At 46.0% G+C, this 19,752-nt stretch overlaps 3 protein-coding genes across 4 annotated transcripts in view; 1 reads left to right on the forward strand and 2 right to left on the reverse strand.

Moving 5' to 3' along the window:
• LOC133761728 (protein POLR1D-like) overlaps window positions 1-9,071 on the reverse strand; it is a 52,054-nt gene extending 42,983 nt beyond the window's left edge. The window contains exon 1 of the mRNA XM_062194437.1: window positions 8,987-9,071. Within this exon, the coding sequence (XP_062050421.1) occupies window positions 8,987-9,012 (26 nt within the window). The 5' untranslated portion in view covers window positions 9,013-9,071. The remainder of the gene's footprint in view (window positions 1-8,986) is intronic.
• Window positions 7,519-9,070, reverse strand: LOC133761727 (DNA-directed RNA polymerases I and III subunit RPAC2). Its single transcript, XM_062194436.1, has 2 exons — window positions 8,987-9,070; window positions 7,519-8,104 (listed from the first exon to the last, which is right to left on the reverse strand). Exons 1-2 carry the CDS (start codon window positions 9,010-9,012, stop codon window positions 7,729-7,731), a joined length of 402 nt encoding a protein of 133 aa, XP_062050420.1. The 5' UTR covers window positions 9,013-9,070; the 3' UTR covers window positions 7,519-7,728.
• Window positions 9,072-10,337: 1,266 nt separating the features above from the next.
• The window catches only part of LNX2 (ligand of numb-protein X 2), a 96,428-nt gene continuing 87,013 nt past the window's right edge, over window positions 10,338-19,752 (forward strand). The window contains exon 1 of one of the 2 annotated variants that reach the window (XM_062194438.1): window positions 10,338-10,542. The gene's annotated coding sequence lies outside the window, so the exon portion shown is untranslated. Of the gene's footprint in view, window positions 10,543-10,591; window positions 10,609-19,752 lie in introns of those variants that run through there. The other variant, XM_062194441.1, reaches the window with a different exon arrangement.

The following is a 19,752-nucleotide window of genomic DNA, read 5'->3' on the forward strand; positions in this document are numbered from 1 at the left end:
CTGCGGTGCAGGTACCCTGGGTTCTAGTCCTGGTTGGGGTGTTGGATTCTGTCCTGGTTGCTCCTCTTCCAGTCCAGCTCTGCTGTGACGCAGGAGGGCAGTGGACCAAGTGCTTGGGCCCTGCACCCACATGGGAGACCAGGAGGAAGCACCTGGCTCCTGGCTTCGGATTGGGGCAGCACGCTGGCCGCAGTGGCCACTTGAGGGGGTGAACCAACGGAAGGAAGACCTTTCTCTCTGTCTCTCTCTCACTAACTCTGCCTGTCCAAAAAAAAAAAAAAAAAAAAAAAAAAATTTAGGGGAAGAGAGTTCCAGTGAAGGAAACAACAAGTACCAAGAACAGGAACAGGGAACAGGGCAACATAACTTAAAGAAGTGAGGCAGCCTGGTAACCAGTCACAGGTGATAAACGTGGAAACATAGACATGGGCAACTCATATGAGCAAGCCCTGAGGGCTCCTGTGGTCAATGAGACACAACCAATACTGTGAAGACTATTTTTCTAACCACCACTCATTCATCGCAATAGTCCTATGAAGTAGGTGCTATTTTATCAGTCCAATTTTACAGATAAGGAAACTGAGGCTCAGAAAGGTAGATTCCCTCACATTTATAAGCCATTGAAGTGATGAGCCACCAGGCCCTCCAAATTCAGTCCCTACCTTTGCCTCTATATGACGCTGCCTTCAAAGAAAGGTCTCTAGGGAAAAGATAAGTCTTTCCTACCCTTGAAATAAAAACAAAAACCCAACCCCAAACTGCTATTTAAGCCAGGTGGTCCAGACTCTGCCTGATTAGATGCTCCAGGCAATTTGACTTTCTCTTAGAGTCCTTTTAATAGAATTGGTTGAGGTATTTTCTATATTTTTCTTTTCTTTTTTTTGACAGGCAGAGTGGATAGTGAGAGACAGAGAGAAAGGTCTTCCTTTTTGCTGTTGGTTCACCCTCCAATGGCCGCTGCGGCCAGTGCATCTCGCTGATCCGAAGCCAGGAGCCAGGTGCTTCTCCTGGTCTCCCATGCGGGGGCAGGACCCAAGGACTTGGGCCATCCTCCACTGCCTTCCCGGGCCATAGCAGAGAGCTGGCCTGGAAGAGGGGCAACCAGGACAGAATCCGGCGCCCTGACCGGGACTAGAACCCGGTGTGCTGGCGCTGCAAGGCAGAGGATTAGCCTGTTAAGCCATGGCGCCGGCCAAGGTATTTTCTATATTTTTCTTTTTCTTTTTTTTTGAGGTTTTACCTAAGTCAGGAAGCAAAAACTTAGAAATGCACCCACATAGGTTTTCTTTTTTGACATATGCTAACATACAGAGAATTTACTGAAGAATGGTATTATTAGATAAAATATCAATAAAGTCTATATTAAGCAGTTTTAGGCTCACCAACCCAGAATGAGCCCTGGCCTCTGACCAATATTCTAGATACCTGGCACCAAAACAGGTATCCATCTGCTAGATTTGCTTTTCCTTCTTCTTAATCTTCATCTTGAAGCTTGGGAAGGATTAGGAATGTTCCATCAGATTCTTGGTTTATTTTTGAAAAGAAGAGAAACACAATCCATTTATCTTTCACTTTTATCTCTATTCTATTAATAGGAATGCTATTTTAAAATATTTACTCAAAATCTGTAACAGACTGGTAACCTCAGATTTGCAGAAAAGTGCTGTCTTTGGCTAAAAAGCCCCAGAAGGCCATTAAGGTTTTTTTGCTTCAAAATTTACACCAAGAAATACGACCAAATCAGCTTGCTTAACAGATTCATAACATTAATTGTTCACATTGATTGAGAATATGCTACACATGTCAGGCACTATCCTAAAGCACTTTGAATATGTTATCTAAATTAACAGTTAAAACATCCCTCTCTAGGGGCTGGCATTGTGGTACAACGGGTTAAGCCACTACATTTAACACCAGCATCCTATGTTGGAATGCTGGTTTGAATCCCATCTACTCAGCTTCTTCTAATGTGCCTGGGAAAGCAGCATATGATAGTTCAAGTACTTGGGGCCATGACCCATGTATAGGAGACGCAGATGGATCTCTAGACTCTTGGCTTGGGCCTGACCCAGCATCAGCTGTTGTGGCTACTTCAGGAGTGAACCAGTAGATACAAGATCTTTTTTTTTTTTTTTTTTTGTCTCTTTCTGCCTTTCAAATAATTTTTTAAAAGATTAAAGATCTTTAAAAAAATTATAAAGATTTTACTTATTTATTTGAGAGGTAGAGTTACAGACAGTGAGAGGGAGAGACAGAGAGAAATGTCTTCCTTCTGTTGGTTCACTCCCCAAATGGCCGCAATGGCCAGAACTGTGCCAATCCGAAGCAGTGGCCAGCTGCTTCTTCCCGGTCTCCCATGCAGGTGCAGGGACCCAAACACTGGGCCATCTTCCACTGCTTTCCCAGGCCATAGCAAGAGAGCTGGATTAAAAGAGGGGCAGCTGGGACTAGAACCAGCGCCCATATGGGATGCTGGTGCCACAGGCAGAGGATTAATCTACTACGCCAGGGAGTCGGCCCCTCAAATAAATTTTTAAAAAATACACACATAGATTAAAAGCAACACACATTTAGGCGCTAATAAAAACCATACACATGGCTGGCGCCGCAGCTCAATAGGCAAATCCTCCGCCTGTGGTGCCGGTACCCCAGTTCTAGTCGCTGTCGGGGCGCCGGATTCTATCCCAGTTGCCTCTTTTCCAGGCCAGCTCTCTGCTGTGACCCGGTAAGGCAGTGGAGGATGGCCCAAGTGCTTGAGCCCTGCACTCACATGGGAGACCAGGAGGAGGAAGCTCCTGGCTTCAGATTGGCACAGCACAGGCCGTGGTGGCCATTTGGGGGGTGAACCAATGGAAGAGGAAGAACTTTCTAACTCAGCCAGTCAAAAACAAAACAAAACAAAACAAAACAAAAAACAACATACACACATACACAGACACAAATTTAAACTGCACAGTTCTTTCAAAAGTATCATAATATTAAGGTTTCTTTTTAAAATTCTAGGCTTCACTCTCTTGATTTTGGTCTCCCTTTCTCTGCTTAAATGAATCAGCCTTGGAGATGGTGCTGTGGTGCTGGCATCCCATATGGGCGCCAGTTCAAGTCCCAGCTGCTCCACTTCTGATCCAGCTCTCTGCTATGGCCTGGGAAAGCAGTGGGAGATGGCCCAAGTCCTTGGGGCCCTGCAGCTGTGTTGTAGACAAGAAGCTCTTTGCTCCTGGTTTGATTGGCGCAGCTCTGGCCATTGTGGCCACCTGGCAAGTGAACCAGCAGATGGAAGACCTCTCTCTCTCTCTGCCTCTCTGATAAATAAATAAAAATGACACAGCCTTAATTGTTCAATTTCTTACTGCTATCATTCTTTCACTTCCTCTTTTTAGATTAACTAAAATTAGATTATATATGTATCCATGTTTCTTTATTTTCTGTCTTTGCTATTAGAAAATAAACCGCATGTGAGCCAACATGTTCCTTGTATTCCTAGTCCCTAAACTGTGTCTGCATATAGTACTTGGTCAATATTACAGAACAGGGGTAGACATTTGGCCTAGGGTTAAGATGCCCATATCCTATTGAGAGTACTTGAGTTCTATTCCTGACTACAGCTCCCATTTCCACTGACTCTCCTAAGTAGGAACAGGCTGTAGGGGAAAGGAGATAGTAAATACTGGTGTACTTTTTGGTCTGAGGGAATGGCAGGGAAATAAAGGGGTAAATGAACATGGATATGGGGCTCCCAAGAATTTTGGGGTCATTTTCAACCCTTCTCTCACCTTTAATTCTATACAGAATCTGACTCTTAAGTTACTTATTTTTCAGCAGTGTTTTGTGTTCATCCTTTATCTCCATTGCTACAATTATACCTTCCTTTCATTACAGCTGGATTATTCCAAATGCAACCTAACTCCCTGCTGTCCTCCTGTGTTTCCTTCCAATCATCCTTTCTGCGTAAGCATGGGTCAAAAAACCTAAACTTATGACACTTCTTAGTTCAAGCACCATTAATAGCTCCTTTATTCTGGGAAAGAGGAAATCATTTACCCTGCAACACAATTTTATGCCAACTTTCTAAGTCTGTGAGTTACTAACAGGCAGACTGTGCCTATCTGGTTTGCTATCCTCAGTGCCAAGACAGTGACTGGCATAGTGGGAGCTCATTACAATCAATTCTTCAATCATCTCTCATCTATTCCATTGTACATCCAGTCATAATCCTCTGTACAGTACATTAGGCAACTTCGCTGTAAATACAATTTGTTTTCTTCATACGTACAACTCTTGAATTGCATTCTGAAAAAAATACAGAACCACACAGTAACTATAGCAGCAGATTATGAAGTTTAAAAGTAGCAAAATGAAAATCAGCATTGAGAATTTGAATGGAAAAGGTCTGGAACTGCAGGCCTTTACAAATACTTCAAAGCAGACAGGTAGATTTGGGTAAACTTCTAGGAGCTCATTTTGAAGGTGGCACAAAGATTGCCCCCAACTCTAAATTATGCTAACCTAAAAGATGACTTTTGTCCAGTGATCTGGAGACTGTAATATTAACAAATAAGGGAAACAGAAAAAGTGGGAAACAACTTAATATGCTTTCGTATTTCTTGAAATGCAAAACACACTTTGATTAGTACTGACTGAGTCATTTTTTATGTAGACACCTTTTCATCTCTACAGAGATTTTGTAGGAACCTGTGTGTTATGTCTATTAATTTAGAACACTTAGATGTTATAGCTATATGCAATTTATAAATAATTAGTTTTTAAAGTGCTTTGAAAATGGAAAGTGCTAGGTAAGTACTCAGAATTAGGTATTAAAAGCCTTTGGTATGTAATCATATTGTTGAATAATTGGCTCTTTAAAAAGCATCGTAATTCACAGCTGAACAGAATTTCTGACCTTGAATAATTTTTGTGAAATGCTAGTAAGAGAGTAAATCAGACACATGACCAAGATATTTTCTCACAGAATATACAATACATCCTTTTCCCTCATCCTTGTGTAGACAAAGTGAGATTTCCCTCGATTCCTAGACTTCACACAATGATTCCTTTCACATATGTGGGACACTTGGCTATCCTGTCCTGTTTCCTCCCTTGGTCCATCTGCCATCTGAAGGTATTTTATATGAACCTGTGTTCAAGGCTACCCGATTCAAGACCACATGCCACATGATCAATGACAATAAACCGTTTTAGGCGTGACCAAATGTGGTAGGTAGTCACTTGTCGGTGCACTTTCCATGTATATTCTTTATTAGTTCATTCTGCTAAGATCATTCTGTGTTCACTAATTGGATTTTGTTTCCATCTCCTGACAGGCTTTGGTTCAAAGAAATTAAAACTGCAGACAAAGAATCCTGTTTACTATTTCTACAGGTCCAACCATAGGCAAAATTTTGGAAGTGGCAAAAAAGTTTTTGTTCCTTTTCTACTTCACACTTTTGGGTGTCCTTGCATCTTTAAGTGCTAATGCCTGTATACTGACATTGGTTTTCCAGAATCTACATTGCCCTAGGAAAATATTCTACCTCCTTGCTCCATATTTTTGATCTTTCCTCATCCCTGCTATTACCCAAATCTACCTCTCCACTATCCTCTATAATTTTTCCCTGGCTGCAAAGCCTCAAACTAAGCAATTCCTCTGGAGAAGGAGTGTTTACTCCCCTCTGGCACTAAATTAACCCTAACCCTGTCCATCCTCCAGTGACCTCCACCTTAACTCCAACTATTTTTTGTGCTCAACTGACTCATCCAACATCACTCTCCCCTCTTGGAAACTCTTCCACAACTCTTAACTTTCTGCATTTTCCTACCACCTCACCAGTTGCCTTTATTTATCCAAACTTTAATACTGAGGTTGTTCAAGTGCTTGGTCCTGGGCCTACTTCTCTGTCTCTCTCATTTTTTATTGATTATCATCTTCTTTATGGCAAAGACTCACCAAGCTTATCTCCAGCTTAGATCTCTTCCTTGACCTTCAATTCACATAAATACAACCTCTGGAGTTCAAAGCAGAAATTTGATCACCTATCATTTTTCCCGCCTCCCATCCTTTTTGCCTCTTTGAGCATTCTCATTTCAGTAATTAGGGCCCTAACCTCAGTAAGTCATCTTTCTATTTTCTCATCTTCCATATCCAATCCCTGAAGCCAACCAATTCAGTTCCAAATTCTACTCTTTCCCCCATAATTGGCTTCTAATCGTACCAGGCTGCTTCAACTTACAGTTTTGTCTTTGCATTAATCTGACCACTCTATAATTCATTTCCCCTCACTATAATCACACCAGCTCTTTCTCCCATCAGTCCAGAGAATAGGCCTTATCCTTGCCTACTTGCCTACAATCAAATCTTCCTTCAATACCTTCAGTTCCCCAGACCACTAGTTTTCTGCTTCAGGGCCTCTGTACATGCTATTCCCTCACAATGTTAATTTCCATCATGAGAGCCTTCTCTTCCTGTAATCTTGGGAAGAGCTTCCCTGACTTCCATACCTAAAGCAAAATTCTCTCTCATGCTTTCTATCTTGATATTGTATTTTCTTCCCCAGAATTACAACTTTTTAAAAATATTGTTCCTCTTATGCAACACTTATTGTGTCTCACTCACTATTATACCTATCCCCAAGGTACAAACCAGGAGATCTATAAATAAATATCTTTAAAGAGTTACTGAAAAGCTAACATGCCATAACTACCTACATGGATTCATCTCATATTTACTAAGTGTCCACCTGCTGTCCAGTGTTGTGCTAGGTCCCAGGATCACATGAATAAATAGCATCAACTAAGGCCCCAAAGCACAGTGCACTGGGGTGTGGGGGTGCTCAGGCTCTAGTGTTGACAGGTATTTAGGATAAATGAAGAGGGAAGTTCTGGTATGACTGGTATGAAAGATGTTGAAGATGTAGACAGATACAACGGCTCTTAGATGTGATTTCACTAATATTTCAAGTTTTCCAAGTAAGTCATTTTCTCCACATGGTATTTTCCCTCTATGTCCTTTTTCTCAAATAGTGTTTCTTCTATATGACCCTAGGCTACAGCTGGATACCTACTTAAAGACTAAAAATGTAATTTGCTCATTCCAAGTTTCTCCTCAGGCAGTAAACAATTATTCTATAGATGGTACAAAGATGGAGCTGGATATCTCCTAATACCCTCATGTGAAACCAGAACTCTCAAAATTCTTTCAAATTATTCCCTAACCTTACCCAATCCCCTAAGAGAAAAGGATACAACTCTTTCATCAGTAAAAAATCTAAGAAGTCAAGTCCACATCCTGACCTTCTTTCTTTTGAAACCCACGGGTCTATCTGCGTAATGGTCTATTCCATCTCTTCTTTTCCCTCACCACCCCAATCACAGTCAGGAATGTATACTCCTTTTGATTCCCATGATGAAACCACTATTTTGGGTGCGTTATTCTCTCTGTTTTATCACTTTCAATGTTGGCTCTATTGCAAGCAAATAATGTCATCCTTGAGGATGTTGCAAGGAACAGAAACCACTCAAAAATAGTTTCAATAAAAGAGGGAATTTATTAGGAGAATACAAAGGTTCTTTCGGGGATTCCAACAGCTGTGATGAATGGGTCAACAGCTAGAACCACATTTTTTGGAAAGATAGAGCAGGTTGTTGTAATCACAAGCTTCTAATTCTGGGTTCTGCACAATCATGAAGAAGAGTATCCCAGAGATTAGTCCTCCTTGTATCCTGCACAAGGGACTAGAATGTGGATTCACTTCTGCTTGCTTTTTGATCCTTATAGTGCTTTATGCTGGCCTCAAACTTGTCAAGCACATGTTGGCAGACATTCATGAGCTCATTCAGCCCTCTCTGAAATGGCTCAACAGCTGGAAGAGCACCTCGAGTCTGAATGCGCAAATTAATTTTGCTCTCTGAAGGATGGGTCGTAGTGTAACCACAAAATTCCACTTCCGGGTTCTTCATGATCATGTAACGCAGAGAATTTCCTAGGGTATGGTCCTCCTCGTGCAAAACAAATGTCACACAGTGTCTATCTGTTCCAGCTGCCTGGACCATTTCCAGGGCTGTCTTCCTCTCGCCTTCAGCCATTGAGGTCTTCAATCCAGACATTTTTCTACACACATATTTTTTATAAAAGTGAGATCATACTGAATATTGTAACTAGCTTTTGTTTTCATTTACTATATATCACAATTGCCACACATCATTACTCTAAGCCACAGCAATTACACACAGAACTGTCAGCCTCTCCCTTTTCTGCCTTCACCACTTCTACCAATGAATATTTAATTTGCTGACTCCAGTTTCTCCCTGCTCCATTAATTATCCACGTGGGCCACAAGGAGCATCTTCTTAGAAAAACATACACTTAAGTGTCTGCAAAGACATTTCTTTTGGAAGAATCACAAGAAAGGGATATAGCATAGGGTGAGCCCTGCTGGAAGAGGAAAAGGGAGTTGAAGGTGTAGAAAAACACAAGATTGCTCCAGCATATAAATAGAGACTACAGATTATCAATGTGCAGGCCCAACTATGGCTTCTACTTGCAAGAGGTAAGGAAGCTAGGAAACGGAAGAGCTCAAACAGTACAGCGGGAGGGAGAAACAGAACTCAGCGCTTCGAGGCAGGGCTACACGGCTAACAGTCTGCACGGAGGAGGAAGGAGAGCGGTAGTGACGGGGGCTTAACCCTGACTGAATACGCCGCTGTTCTAACGGGGCTGGGCAGTTTGGGGACCCAACTCTGCTCTGCCAACTGGTCCGCCCTCCTCGAGAACTACTGTCCCTCGGAGCGCCTCTATTCAAACACATCCACGACTCCTCCCTTCTCCTCCCCGTCGGGCCCCGCTCCCTCTCTCAGCGCCCCGGGTCGGGCCCCTGCTGCTCGGCAGGGCCGCGGAGGTTAGGCCCGGGCCGGGCCGCGTGCCGGGTACCGCCCGCTCCCCTGCCTGGGCGCGGCCTACTCCGCCCGCCCCGCCCGCCTCCTCGGCCGTTACCTCTCCAGCTCCTGGTCGTCCTCCATCGCGGGCGCCGGTTCCAGGATCCTCAGGTGGTGCTGGCCGATCGGAGGCTCTGCCCCATGCCGCGAGCTGAGCGGCTGAGGCAGGAAGGAAGGAACGACGGACGGAAGGAGGCGGCGACGGAAGGAGGGAGGAGGAGCCGCAGCGGCGCGGCAGGGTCCGGGCGCTGGGCGGGGCGTGGAGGCTCCGCCCCCGGCCCCGCCCCCGGCGCGAGGAGGGCGGTGGCGCCGGGCCCGAGCCGCTCACCTGGCGCACCCCCAGCCTGGCGGCGTGCGGGGCGAGCCGGGAGGAGGGCGGTGAAGGGCCCGCAGGCGTCGCACCCGGAGGCCCCGGTCACCGTGCGTGCGCCCGAGCTCCACCTTTGGTCCCGTCCCCCCAACTGCTGCCGGAGGGGGCAGGGCCTTACCTGCCGCCCCCACATCACCTCCCTTCTTGGGACCCGAGTCCGGCCTGCTACACTCGTCTGGAACCCTGTGGCGTCCCGGGAACCCAACCTCTCGTGGGACCACAGGCTTGGGCCATACAGTCCTTAAATAGGAGGGGCTGAGTCTCGTTAACAGAACACGGTGCTTCAAGACACTACTCAGTGGGGATCTTGCAGCTGCGCGTCTCCCCTGGGACGCAGGACAAGCGTTTGCCGTTTTCCTTAGGAGAGAAGTGGGAGTTTGGGAGCACACTCACCCACCCCGTCCTTTCCTTGCCCCGGCCATGCACCTCCCTTCTACCCTTTTCTTTATCCCTTCTGCCCCCACCCCCCGGGAACCTCCCTCTCATCTTTGTTCCCAGGCGTCCCCTACCCCGCTTCGGCAGCCTTTCCCCGGCGGGGTTCCCTCTCCGGCCCCTTCCTCTCTCCGAGTGTTCAGTGCTGCTCCCCGCTGCTCCCCCCCGGCTCCCGCAACCTCTCTAACGCCGGCCAGCCCCGGTCGCTGCCCTCTACCCCGGCTGTCCTCTCGCCCAGCACACCTACACGCCTGCTCTCCCGCGCCACCTGTTCCCCTCGACCTCCCCCCACCCCGCTCCGTGCGTCCCCGGCTCAGCTGTCCCGCTGTCCCCGCGGCTGCCCGACGCTGGCTCACACACTTGCCGAGCGCCTTCCTCAGAGGAATCAGGCGAGCGGCAGGGGCAGCCCCAGGCGGGTGGGGGAAGGAGAGGGGCGAGGGGCGGAGTAGGTTCACTCTAACCTGGGAGTGACGGCCCCTCCTGGCCCGCCCCCTGCGTTCTCTGATAGGTGGATCCGCCTCTGAGCCGCCCCCTCCCCGCCCTGTGCCGCCGCTGATTGGCCCAGCTGCGTGTCGGGTTGGGCCGCTCAGCCCGGCGCTCGCCCCCGGGAAGGCAGCAGGGGCGGTTGAGAAGTGAAGTCTTGGCCAGAGTTTGCTTCTTGCCAGGAAACCCGCGACTGCGGCGGCGGCGATTCCCGGAGGAGCGGAGCTTGGCCGACTCCCGGCTCCCTCGGCGGGCCGCGGAGAGCGGGAGCTGGCGCCTGGCTGCGGCGCCGGGAGCCCGTGCGCGCCCCGGGCAGCCGCGCTTTCCCAGTGAGTAACTTTGCCTTGCCCTCCTCGCCGTGCGCCCTCTTCGCCGGCTGCCGGCAGCCGCCTCAGGTGCGGGGTGTGGGGCAGCGCCGCAGCCCGCGCTCGAGCCGCCGTGCTCCTCGGCTCCGTTTGCTCGCCTGGGCTGCGGGGCCAGCGCGGAGCCGAGTGCGGGGCTGGCCGGGCTGGTCCGGGGAGGAGGGGACGGCTGCCCGGCGCCTGGCGCCCGGCGTCCGGCGCCCGGCTGGCGAGTGGAAGGCGGGCGGCCCGGGGTTTTGGCATTGGGTGGTTCCGGCCACCGCGGTGCGGATCTTTGCGTCGTTTGCTCGTTAGGGGAGACCAGAGGTGGTGGTGAGTTTTTTGTTTTTTTGTTTTTTGTTGTTTTTTTTAATTTCGCGTGTGTGTTGGGAATGAGTGTGGCTCCAGCTGCTTCCCCGTCGGATTTCGTGCCCCTGGAAAGCGGTGGAGGAACATCGGCCCCAGCCTGTTGCCCAGGAATCCTCACCTTTCCTTTCAGACTGGAGACGAACTCCTGGGGGTAATTTCAAAATACGGATCTTGATTTGGAAGCATTGCATACAAAGCAACATGGGGCATTCAGGAAACACATCCCTCTGTTTTTATGCCACGTCTTAGACAACTACTTCTAACTTAGATGTAGGGTTTCTTCTTGTATTTCAGTTATGGATCCTGACTTTTGGATTTGCCCAGAGTTAAAGTACATTCATGCATGGGCTTCCCTGTATAGATTTGCCTTTCTTTTTTTTTAAATCACAAGAATCAGAAACGAAGCTGAAAGAAAAGTGGTCTTAGGGCAGGAGGAACAGTTGTGAGCTCCAGTTTATTGGAGCTGGCCTCACTAGGAATTTCACATTCTTGAGGCAATAGTACTTACTTGCAAACTGGCCTTCTTCCCAGGAAAGATTTTGATTTTTCTGTTGCACACACTGTGACACAGCACTGATGCAGTTGGATAGCAGTGGATCAATTTTAATGCACTTTGAAAGATTTGTTTCCCACCCCCACAGCTCTTTGGAAAGAGGACTTTGGCAGGTAAAGGAGGAAGGGGGAGGAGGGATCTAGTATCCTGTTGGGCCTGTCAGAGCTTTGTTGAGCCAGGAATAACAAAGTTTGGCCTTTTTAGCTTGTCCAACTCTCATATGTGAGTTTTCCCATAGGGATAAAATCTAGGCCAAGTCAGAGCCAAAGTAGAATAACGTTTCTCTTTATTTGGCCCACTTGTGTGTCAACATTCTATTTATTTATTTATTTTAAGGCAGAGTGGACGGGGAGAGAGACAGAGAGAAAGGTCTTCCTTTTTGCCGTTGGTTCACCCTCCAATGGCCGCTGCGGCCGGCGCACCGCGCTGATCCGATGGCAGGAGCCAGGTGCTTCTCCTGGTCTCCCATGGGGTGCAGGGCCCAAGAACTTGGGCCATCCTCCACTGCACTCCCTGGCCACAGCAGAGAGCTGGCCTGGAAGAGGGGCAACCGGGACAGAATCCGGCGCCCCGACCGGGACTAGAACCCGGTGTGCCAGCGCCGCAAGGCGCGGCGCCGTGTGTCAACATTCTTAATTCTGTATCTTGTTCCTCTCTTCATGAAATTTTGGAATTTTTCATTATTCATTCAAACCACCGATAAAATGCCTACTGCATGCCAGGCGTTGATGGCAGGGTCAGTTCTTGCTCAGAAGTTGCTCATACTCATTTGGAAGCTGGTCCTCACCTCTGGTCCACTGCTTATCGAAAGTAACTTGAACAAAGTGCTGTGGGAACTTAGAAGATAGAGCGTTTGCCTGGGATTTGTTAGAGGAGGCCTCACATGGGCACTCTTCAGGTTGGTGTGGGATTTTACCAGGTACAGCCTAGGCCAAGGGACTGACATACATGCCCCTTGCAAGTAGCTGCATGTGTCAAGAGTTGCTTTATGAAATCTGTGTTTGGCCAGCCTCACCAAGGGACACAGTGTCTGGAGTTGAAGTAGTAGTCAGGGGTGGTGTGTTACTCATTTCAGACTTAGCATTTTGCCTTGCATACAGCAGGCACTCAAATGCTTACTGAACTGACTTCAACAGAAAAAATGGAGGATTTTGCATAACGAATTAGGAAATTTGGACCTCATCCAGTCAGTGATATAGAGCTGCTAATTTTTAAGCAAGGAAATATCATAACATTTGCGTTCCAGAAAGATATCTGCAGTGACCTGGGGGAGGATGGGCGTCCAGGTGGGAGGTAGGGAGACAAAGTCAGAGGTTGGTAGAATTAGGGGTTAAGTCCTCAGGGGCTTTTTATTTAGATATTTGGGTTTGAACTTGGCTGTGTCATTTACTGTACAACCTCTTTGTTCAGTAGGTTCTTCATCTCATAGGGCTCAAGGGACTAAAATGTAAAAGAAACCCCCAAAATTATGTATATTAGAATAGTGTGTGGTATGCAGGGAGGACTTAGTATATACTAATTGTCTTTCTGTGTGAAGGCAATGGCAGGACAGGTGATATGGCATTTAGGAGGTATGGCTAGAAGACTGGACTAGGTAAGTGACTGGACAAGATTAATGAGACAAGGATGGTGCCTGGGTTTTCTGACTTGAGGCATTGGCCTGTACAGTGTACAGGTTAAGCTGGCTTTGGAGTCAGAACAGGGGCTGAATTCTAATTCTGTCACCTTCCTTAGGATTTCTGTCCCGAGTTTGAATTTCCTACCATTTCGGAGATGATCCTAGTACCTGTTTATTAGTGTTTGCGGATCAACTGAAATTACACATGTAATTCCCTTGGAACAGTCAAGTGCTCAATAAATATTAGTTGTTCCTCTAGTGATGATGACATTAGTGAGAGTGGAGGGCAAGGGGATATAAGAAGGAGCAGTAAAAATAGCTTATAGGACGGTGCCGAGGCTCAGTAGGCTAATCCTCGGCCTGCGGCGCCGTCACCCCAGGTTCTAGTCCCAGTCGGGGCGCCGGATTCTGTCCTGGTTGCTGCTCTTCCAGTCCAGCTCTCTGCTGTGGCCCGGGAAGGCAGTGGAGGATGGCCCAAGTGCTTGGGCCCTGCACCCGCATGGGAGACCAGGGGAAGCACATGGCTCCTGGCTTTGGATCAGCGCGGTGCGCCGGCCGCAGTGCGCCGACCACAGTGGCCATTGGGGGGTGAAGCAACGGAAAAAGGAAGACCTTTCTCTCTGTCTCTCTCTCACTGTCCACTCTGCCTGTCAAAAAAAAAAAAAAAAAAAAAAAAGCTTATGGTAGAGGTGGGGAAGGCAGGATAACACAGTCAGTTTTGGATACACCCACGACATACCGAGTTGGGTGCTTGAAGAGCAGTTGTTGGATTACATGTGTCCAGGAAGAGCTGGAAAAGAATGGAAAAAGGAGTTCACACAAAGCCTTTGAACTTTATGGAAGATTTGGGGGAAAACGAAGCAAATGAGATTTACAGTGTAGCGGGTACCATGAGTGTTAACATTTAAAAGCAAGTATCTCTATGCTTAAAATGGAATTTGGCCGCCAACAAAGGAAAACTCCAGGCTCATATAATCTAGTTGGCACTGTTCCCTGCTCCATCTCTTTTTCTCTGATTGCCCTCCAAAAATCAAAATACATTTAAATTTTTATGCAGAGCCGTTTAGCCTTTCCTCTTGCTTATTGCACCACAGTTCCTTACAAGCCCACCTTCCCTATCAAAACCCAACAAGGTTTCTCAAAGACCTTGTTGGGTTTTGATAGAGAGATCTAATTTCATAGACTCCACACCACTTATGAAGTAGTGTTGGTTGAAAAACATAATGCATATATCTTGCCTGTAGAAAACAGGCCTAGGGTGATCCTGTGACAAGGCCTGGAAGTTTTACCAAACAAATCCCCTTTAGCTGTCCTGTCTTGTTTCTTTCCCTCAAAGTACTAAGTGAGAGAAAAATCTATGGCTACGTAAGTTTCTTTGCTTGATTGGATTCAGAAAAAAATGGCTATTTTTATATTAGTCTAATGGGACATTATTAGAGGATTTTTAAAAAGTTCTTAAACTTTTACTTGAAAGGCAGAGTTCCAGAGAGAGAGTGAAAGAGAGATTAATCTTCCATCTGCTGGTTCACTCCCGAAATGGCCCCAATGCCAGGGCTGGGCCTGGCTGAAGACAAGAGCTTGGAACTCCATCTGGGTCTCCCACATGGGTGGTGGGGGCACAAATACTTGGGCCATGTTCTGCTTTCCCAGGTGCATTAGTAAGGTGCTGGATCATAAGTGGAGCTTCTGGGACTCTAACCAGGACTCATATGGGATGCCATTATTACAGGCGGTAGCTTAACCTGTTGCACCCCAACTCTGATCTCTGAGGATTTTATTTTTAAAAAGGAAATGCTCGTGATGGTACATTACAATAATAAATTGTCCTGTGGTTATTTAGGGTGCTCTTAAGGAAGCAGGCATTGTAGGTTCTGCTTTTTAGAAAGTATGCTTCCTAGAGCAGGGATCCCATCTGTTCTGCTTACTGCAGAATCTCAAAGTATATGGAACAGAAGATATTAATTTACATAAAAATGAATGAATTGGATCCGTTAGCTTTGATCTGTATTGACTCACAGACTTCTCCAATCTTCGGTAAGAGGAAAAGAGAATTGATTGAGCAAGCAAGCTTCAAGTGCTTCATGTAAGTACTGGAAGATGCAGGAACTGTAACAGAATTGATGGCTGTCATGATTCAACTGTTTTAGCGCCAGATGCAGTAATTACTTGCATAACCTCCTTTTTATTGCCATACTTGTGGAGTGCGGTAAGGAGGAACAGCCTTATATAGGCATACAGCTTTATCCGAGGTAAACTGACAACAGCTGCCTTGTAAGTTTGACCTCTCTGGGTCGTCAGCAAAACGCCAGGTCTTCGGGAGTCTTTTCCAAGGATAGAGGAAGATAGGTATGGCAGTGTTGTGCGCAGTGGCTTAACCTTTTAGCTTCCTTCGCTGCCTGGAGACTTAGGACTATTACTGCTGGCAGTCAGCATCCTTCAGTGGACTAATTATGTGAAGAAAAAGTTATTTTTTTTCTCAATATTAGGCTGAGTAGGAGAAGACAAATAGAAGCAAGCATAGAAAATAATAGACAAACATGCTGGAAAGCTATTTAAAAAGTATATTGCCTTCAGCAGTAAAACCAATGAAATTTTAGGGTTTTTTTTCTTTATTGAAAGAGTAATCTTGTAGTTTGATTAAATAACAAAACATCCTAAAGTGTGTAATTGGGGCCACTGTAAAAAAGTATTTATAATCAAGTTTTGAAGACCTCTGTCTTATGTAAAATAGGATGTACTTAGCTCTACTAACGACCTGAAAACGCTAATTGTTACTTTGTTTTCCACATAAAAGTAACGCAAGTCTTGAAACAACTCACACACCCTTCCTCCAGATTGGGATTATTGGCTGTTGATCTTAAGTTAAATTAAAATTTAATTCTTTATCAGAACGCTTATCAGCTAAACCACACAAATAACTATTGAACAAATAAATTGGAGCCTTTCACTTAAATCTTATTTCAATAATGTGACCATTGCCACTTTTTCTCCTATTTGATTTTACTGTTTGAACTTTGGCTTTCAACTTAATTATATATAACAAGTCCCTAACATACATCTTGTGATCAACACTGGACTGTATGGAATGCAAGATTGTGTTGTGTCCTTGGAGAACTTAAAATCTTGACATTCAGTCACAGGTAAATCATTCAAAGCAAAGTGACTAAAACCTCTATCTTCGAATTCCCTGGTTCCTCAACTTCGGTGACCTTCATTTCTACCGTGTCATTAACATTTATTTGGTACCTTGTCAGTTCCCCAGATTTTCCACATTAGAGTCCTTAAACTTATATACCACAGTCTCCTGCACGAGGAAGCTGTGTATTGCCCACGCTGTCTTACAGTGCCCTTCCTCAGAGTCATACTTTGCCAATCCCTTTATTCCACCCCCTGCTCCTTCCCTGTTGCAGTGACTTCTGTTGGCCTTGCAGTCCTTCCTACCTGGTTTGGGTACCTGGAATCTGCTTTCACTGGCACCTATGCCTTCTTTGTTTTTTTTCTTTTTAGAGTTAGACAGTGAGAGAGAGACAGAGAGAAAGGTCTTCCTTCCGTTGGTTCACCCCACCAAATGGCCACTACGGCTGGTGCTACGCTGATCCGAAGCCAGGAGCCAGGTGCCTCCTCCCGGTCTCCCATGAGGGTGCAGGGGCCCAAGGACTTGGGCCATCCTCCACTGCCTTCCGGGGCCACAGCATAGAGCTGGACTGGAAGAGGAGCAACTAGGACTAGAACCTGGTGCCCACCTGGGATGCCAGCGCCGCAGGCAGAGGATTAACCAAGTGAAGTGCAGCGCCAGCCCTCTATGCCTTCTTTGAACTTGGCTTTGTGTTGTACCTGCCAGGTAATGCCCCCTGATCAGATTAACCCTGCATTGTCTGTCCTTGGATTGCTTTGGTAACAACATTAGTTGGCTAGCCCTCAGTCTAGGGAATTGTCTTATACACCTCTGCCTGTTCCCCTCAGTCAATTTTGTAAATATTTTAAAAAAATTATTTATTTAATTGAAAGAGCGAGATCTCCCATTCCCTGGCTCACTCCCCCCGATGTCTGCAGTTGCCTAGGTTGGGCCATGCTGAACCCCGGAACTTAGTTTGGGACTCAAGCACTGGAGCCATCATCTGCTGTCTCTTAGGGGGTGCATTAATAGGGAGCTGGAATGGAGAACCTAACTGGGACTCAAACCTGAGTACTTTGACCTGGGGTTCAGGCTTCTCAGAGTTGGCTTGACTGTTGTGCCAGGTACCTGCCTCAGTTTTGTAAATGTTTATTTGGCACCAACCAAGTGCTCTGACAGTGAGCTAAGAATTCTGTGGTAACCTCATAGAGTTTATAATTTAGAGGATATGATAAATAATATTCTCTAATAATAATAGAGACCTTACATAGTCACAAACCGTAATAAGTTCTTTGAAGAAATAGTATAGGACTATACTGTCCAATATTTTAGTCACTTGCCACATGTGGCTACTAAACTTTTGAAATGTGGCCTGATTTTGAAGACTTGGTATCCAGAGAACCATAAAATACCTCATTAGTGATTTTTACATTGATTATATCTTGAAATAATAATATTTTGGGGACATTTGATTAAATATTGGAAATCATTCACCTGTTTTTTTATTTTTAATGTGGCTTTTAGAATATTTTAAACTGTACTTGTGGCACATGTGTTATTATTTGTGGCCAGCACAGGTGTTATTACTGTTGGCCAGCATAGACGTGGGGTGCTATCTGGATTATGAGGAAGGGAAATAACCTAGTTTCCATGGGGGATCAGTGGGGCTTTCCCGGAGGAAGTTGTCCTGGGACAGACAGTTGGCTGAGTAGGTGTTATGCAGAGAAACCTTCCTCAAGGCAGCAATGGGAGGTGGGTAGGAGACAGCAGGGACACTGGCCTGGGATGAGGCTGGCAGAAGCTGACTAGGTAGGCCCTGTTAGCTGCAGTGAGGATTTGGTTCTTCATCACTCATGGATTGAGCCCAACATTTCTCATTTAGAAATCCTTTTATCCAAATCCCCACCTCTTTGTAGTGGGTAAATAATCTGATCACTTCATGGAGAAAACTGAAAGGATCTGCTGTGATTCCTCTCAGGTTTCTGTCCCTCTCCTTCCTGGCAAGCTACCTAAGTGTCAGACCTGTTGATGGCTGACTTTTCCATGGGAGCGCTCTGTCACCGTCCTTTAATGTTGCTTTCGGGAGAGGCCTCCCTCTTCTCAGTATTTACTTGCTTCCTTCTTACTCACTTTTTCACACTGATCTATAATAAACATGCTGCTATCTTTAACCTCAGAAAACAAACACACCTTTGTTGACCACACCTTCTCCTCTAGTTATTGTTCTTAAAGTATAGTGACTTAAAACATCTAACATTTTATTGACAGTGGCGTGTTCAAAATGGTATTAAAGGGGACCAGCATTGTGGCTCAGCAGGTTAAGCTGCCTCCTGTGACACTAGCATCCCACGTGAGTGCAGGTTCGAGTCCCGGCTGCTCTGCTGCCCATCCAGCTCCTTGCTAATACCCCTGGGAAAAGCAGCAGAGAATGGTCCAAATGCTTGGACTCCTGTACCCACATGGAAGACCCGGATGAAACTCCTGGCTTCAACCTGGCCCAGCCCCGGCCATTACAGCTATTTGAGGAGTGAACCAACTGATGGAAGATCTCTTTCTCTCTCTCCTTGTTGTGTTGGTTGGGGTAACAGAGTGATGGAGTTTCCTTCCTGTTTAAGATGGAAATACTGCGCTGTAATGTAATATATACCATATTTTGTTTATCCATTCATCTGTCAGCTGGACACTGGGGCTGCATCAACCTCTAGGCTATTGTGAATTATTTGCCATAGAACTCAATCTGGGTCTCCAAGTGGGTGGCAGAAACCCAGCTACTTGAACCATTACCTCACCTGTTTGCTCCCAGGATGTGTATTAGCAGGAACCTGGAATTGGAGCCAGTACTTGAACCCAGGTGCTTTGATATGGGATGTTGGATTCCCAAGCAGTTTCTTAACCACTGTGTCAAATGCTCACATCTTTAATCCATTTTCGGTCATATTTTTAAAATGGTATAAGGGTCCAAACATTTTGAACATGTTTCTGAGGCTTTGTTATGGTAATGAGACAAAAGTCTAAATTAAAAGGTATTAATGGAAAGCAGGTGAGTTGGTGTCAATGTTAGAGCTGCTACATAGTTCTCAAATAGTGCTTCATTGTGTATTGTACTGTGAATTTCTCTGTCCTTTTTGTTTCTCATAGCTGTGTGACACCAGTATGGAAACAATTAATAGTCTTGATTTATTTTTAGCAGTAGCTAAAATATAAACTTAGTAAGGAGAAGCTAGTATCAAGAGTATGTGTGGCTATGTCCTTTGCCTCTGTTCATAGTGCATTTGCTCAGGAGTTGCTATGCGTGCCTTTTTTTTTTTTTTTTTTAAGAATTTATTTTATTTATTGAAACAGAGTTACAGAGAGAAGTAGAGACAGAGAGAGATCTTCCATCCACTGGTTCACTCCCCAGATTGCCGCAACTGCTGGAGCTGTGCTGATCCAAAGCCAGGAGCCAGGAGCTTCTTCTGGGCCTCCCTCGTGGATACAGGGGCCCAAACACTTGGGCCATCTTCTACTGCTTTCCCGTGCCATAGCAGAGAGCTGGATTGGAAG

This window comes from Lepus europaeus, chromosome 6 (assembly GCF_033115175.1).
Source record: "Lepus europaeus isolate LE1 chromosome 6, mLepTim1.pri, whole genome shotgun sequence".
Lineage (NCBI taxonomy): Eukaryota > Metazoa > Chordata > Mammalia > Lagomorpha > Leporidae > Lepus > Lepus europaeus.

Excerpts from the sequence above, each read along its gene's own strand:
- LOC133761727 (XM_062194436.1), bottom strand. The coding sequence starts at position 9,012 with ATGGAGGACGACCAGGAGCTGGAGAG. Across the intron at positions 8,105-8,986 it reads GACGACCAGGAGCTGGAGAG|AAAAATGTCTGGATTGAAGA; the intron begins GTAACGGCCGAG and ends ATATGTGTGTAG.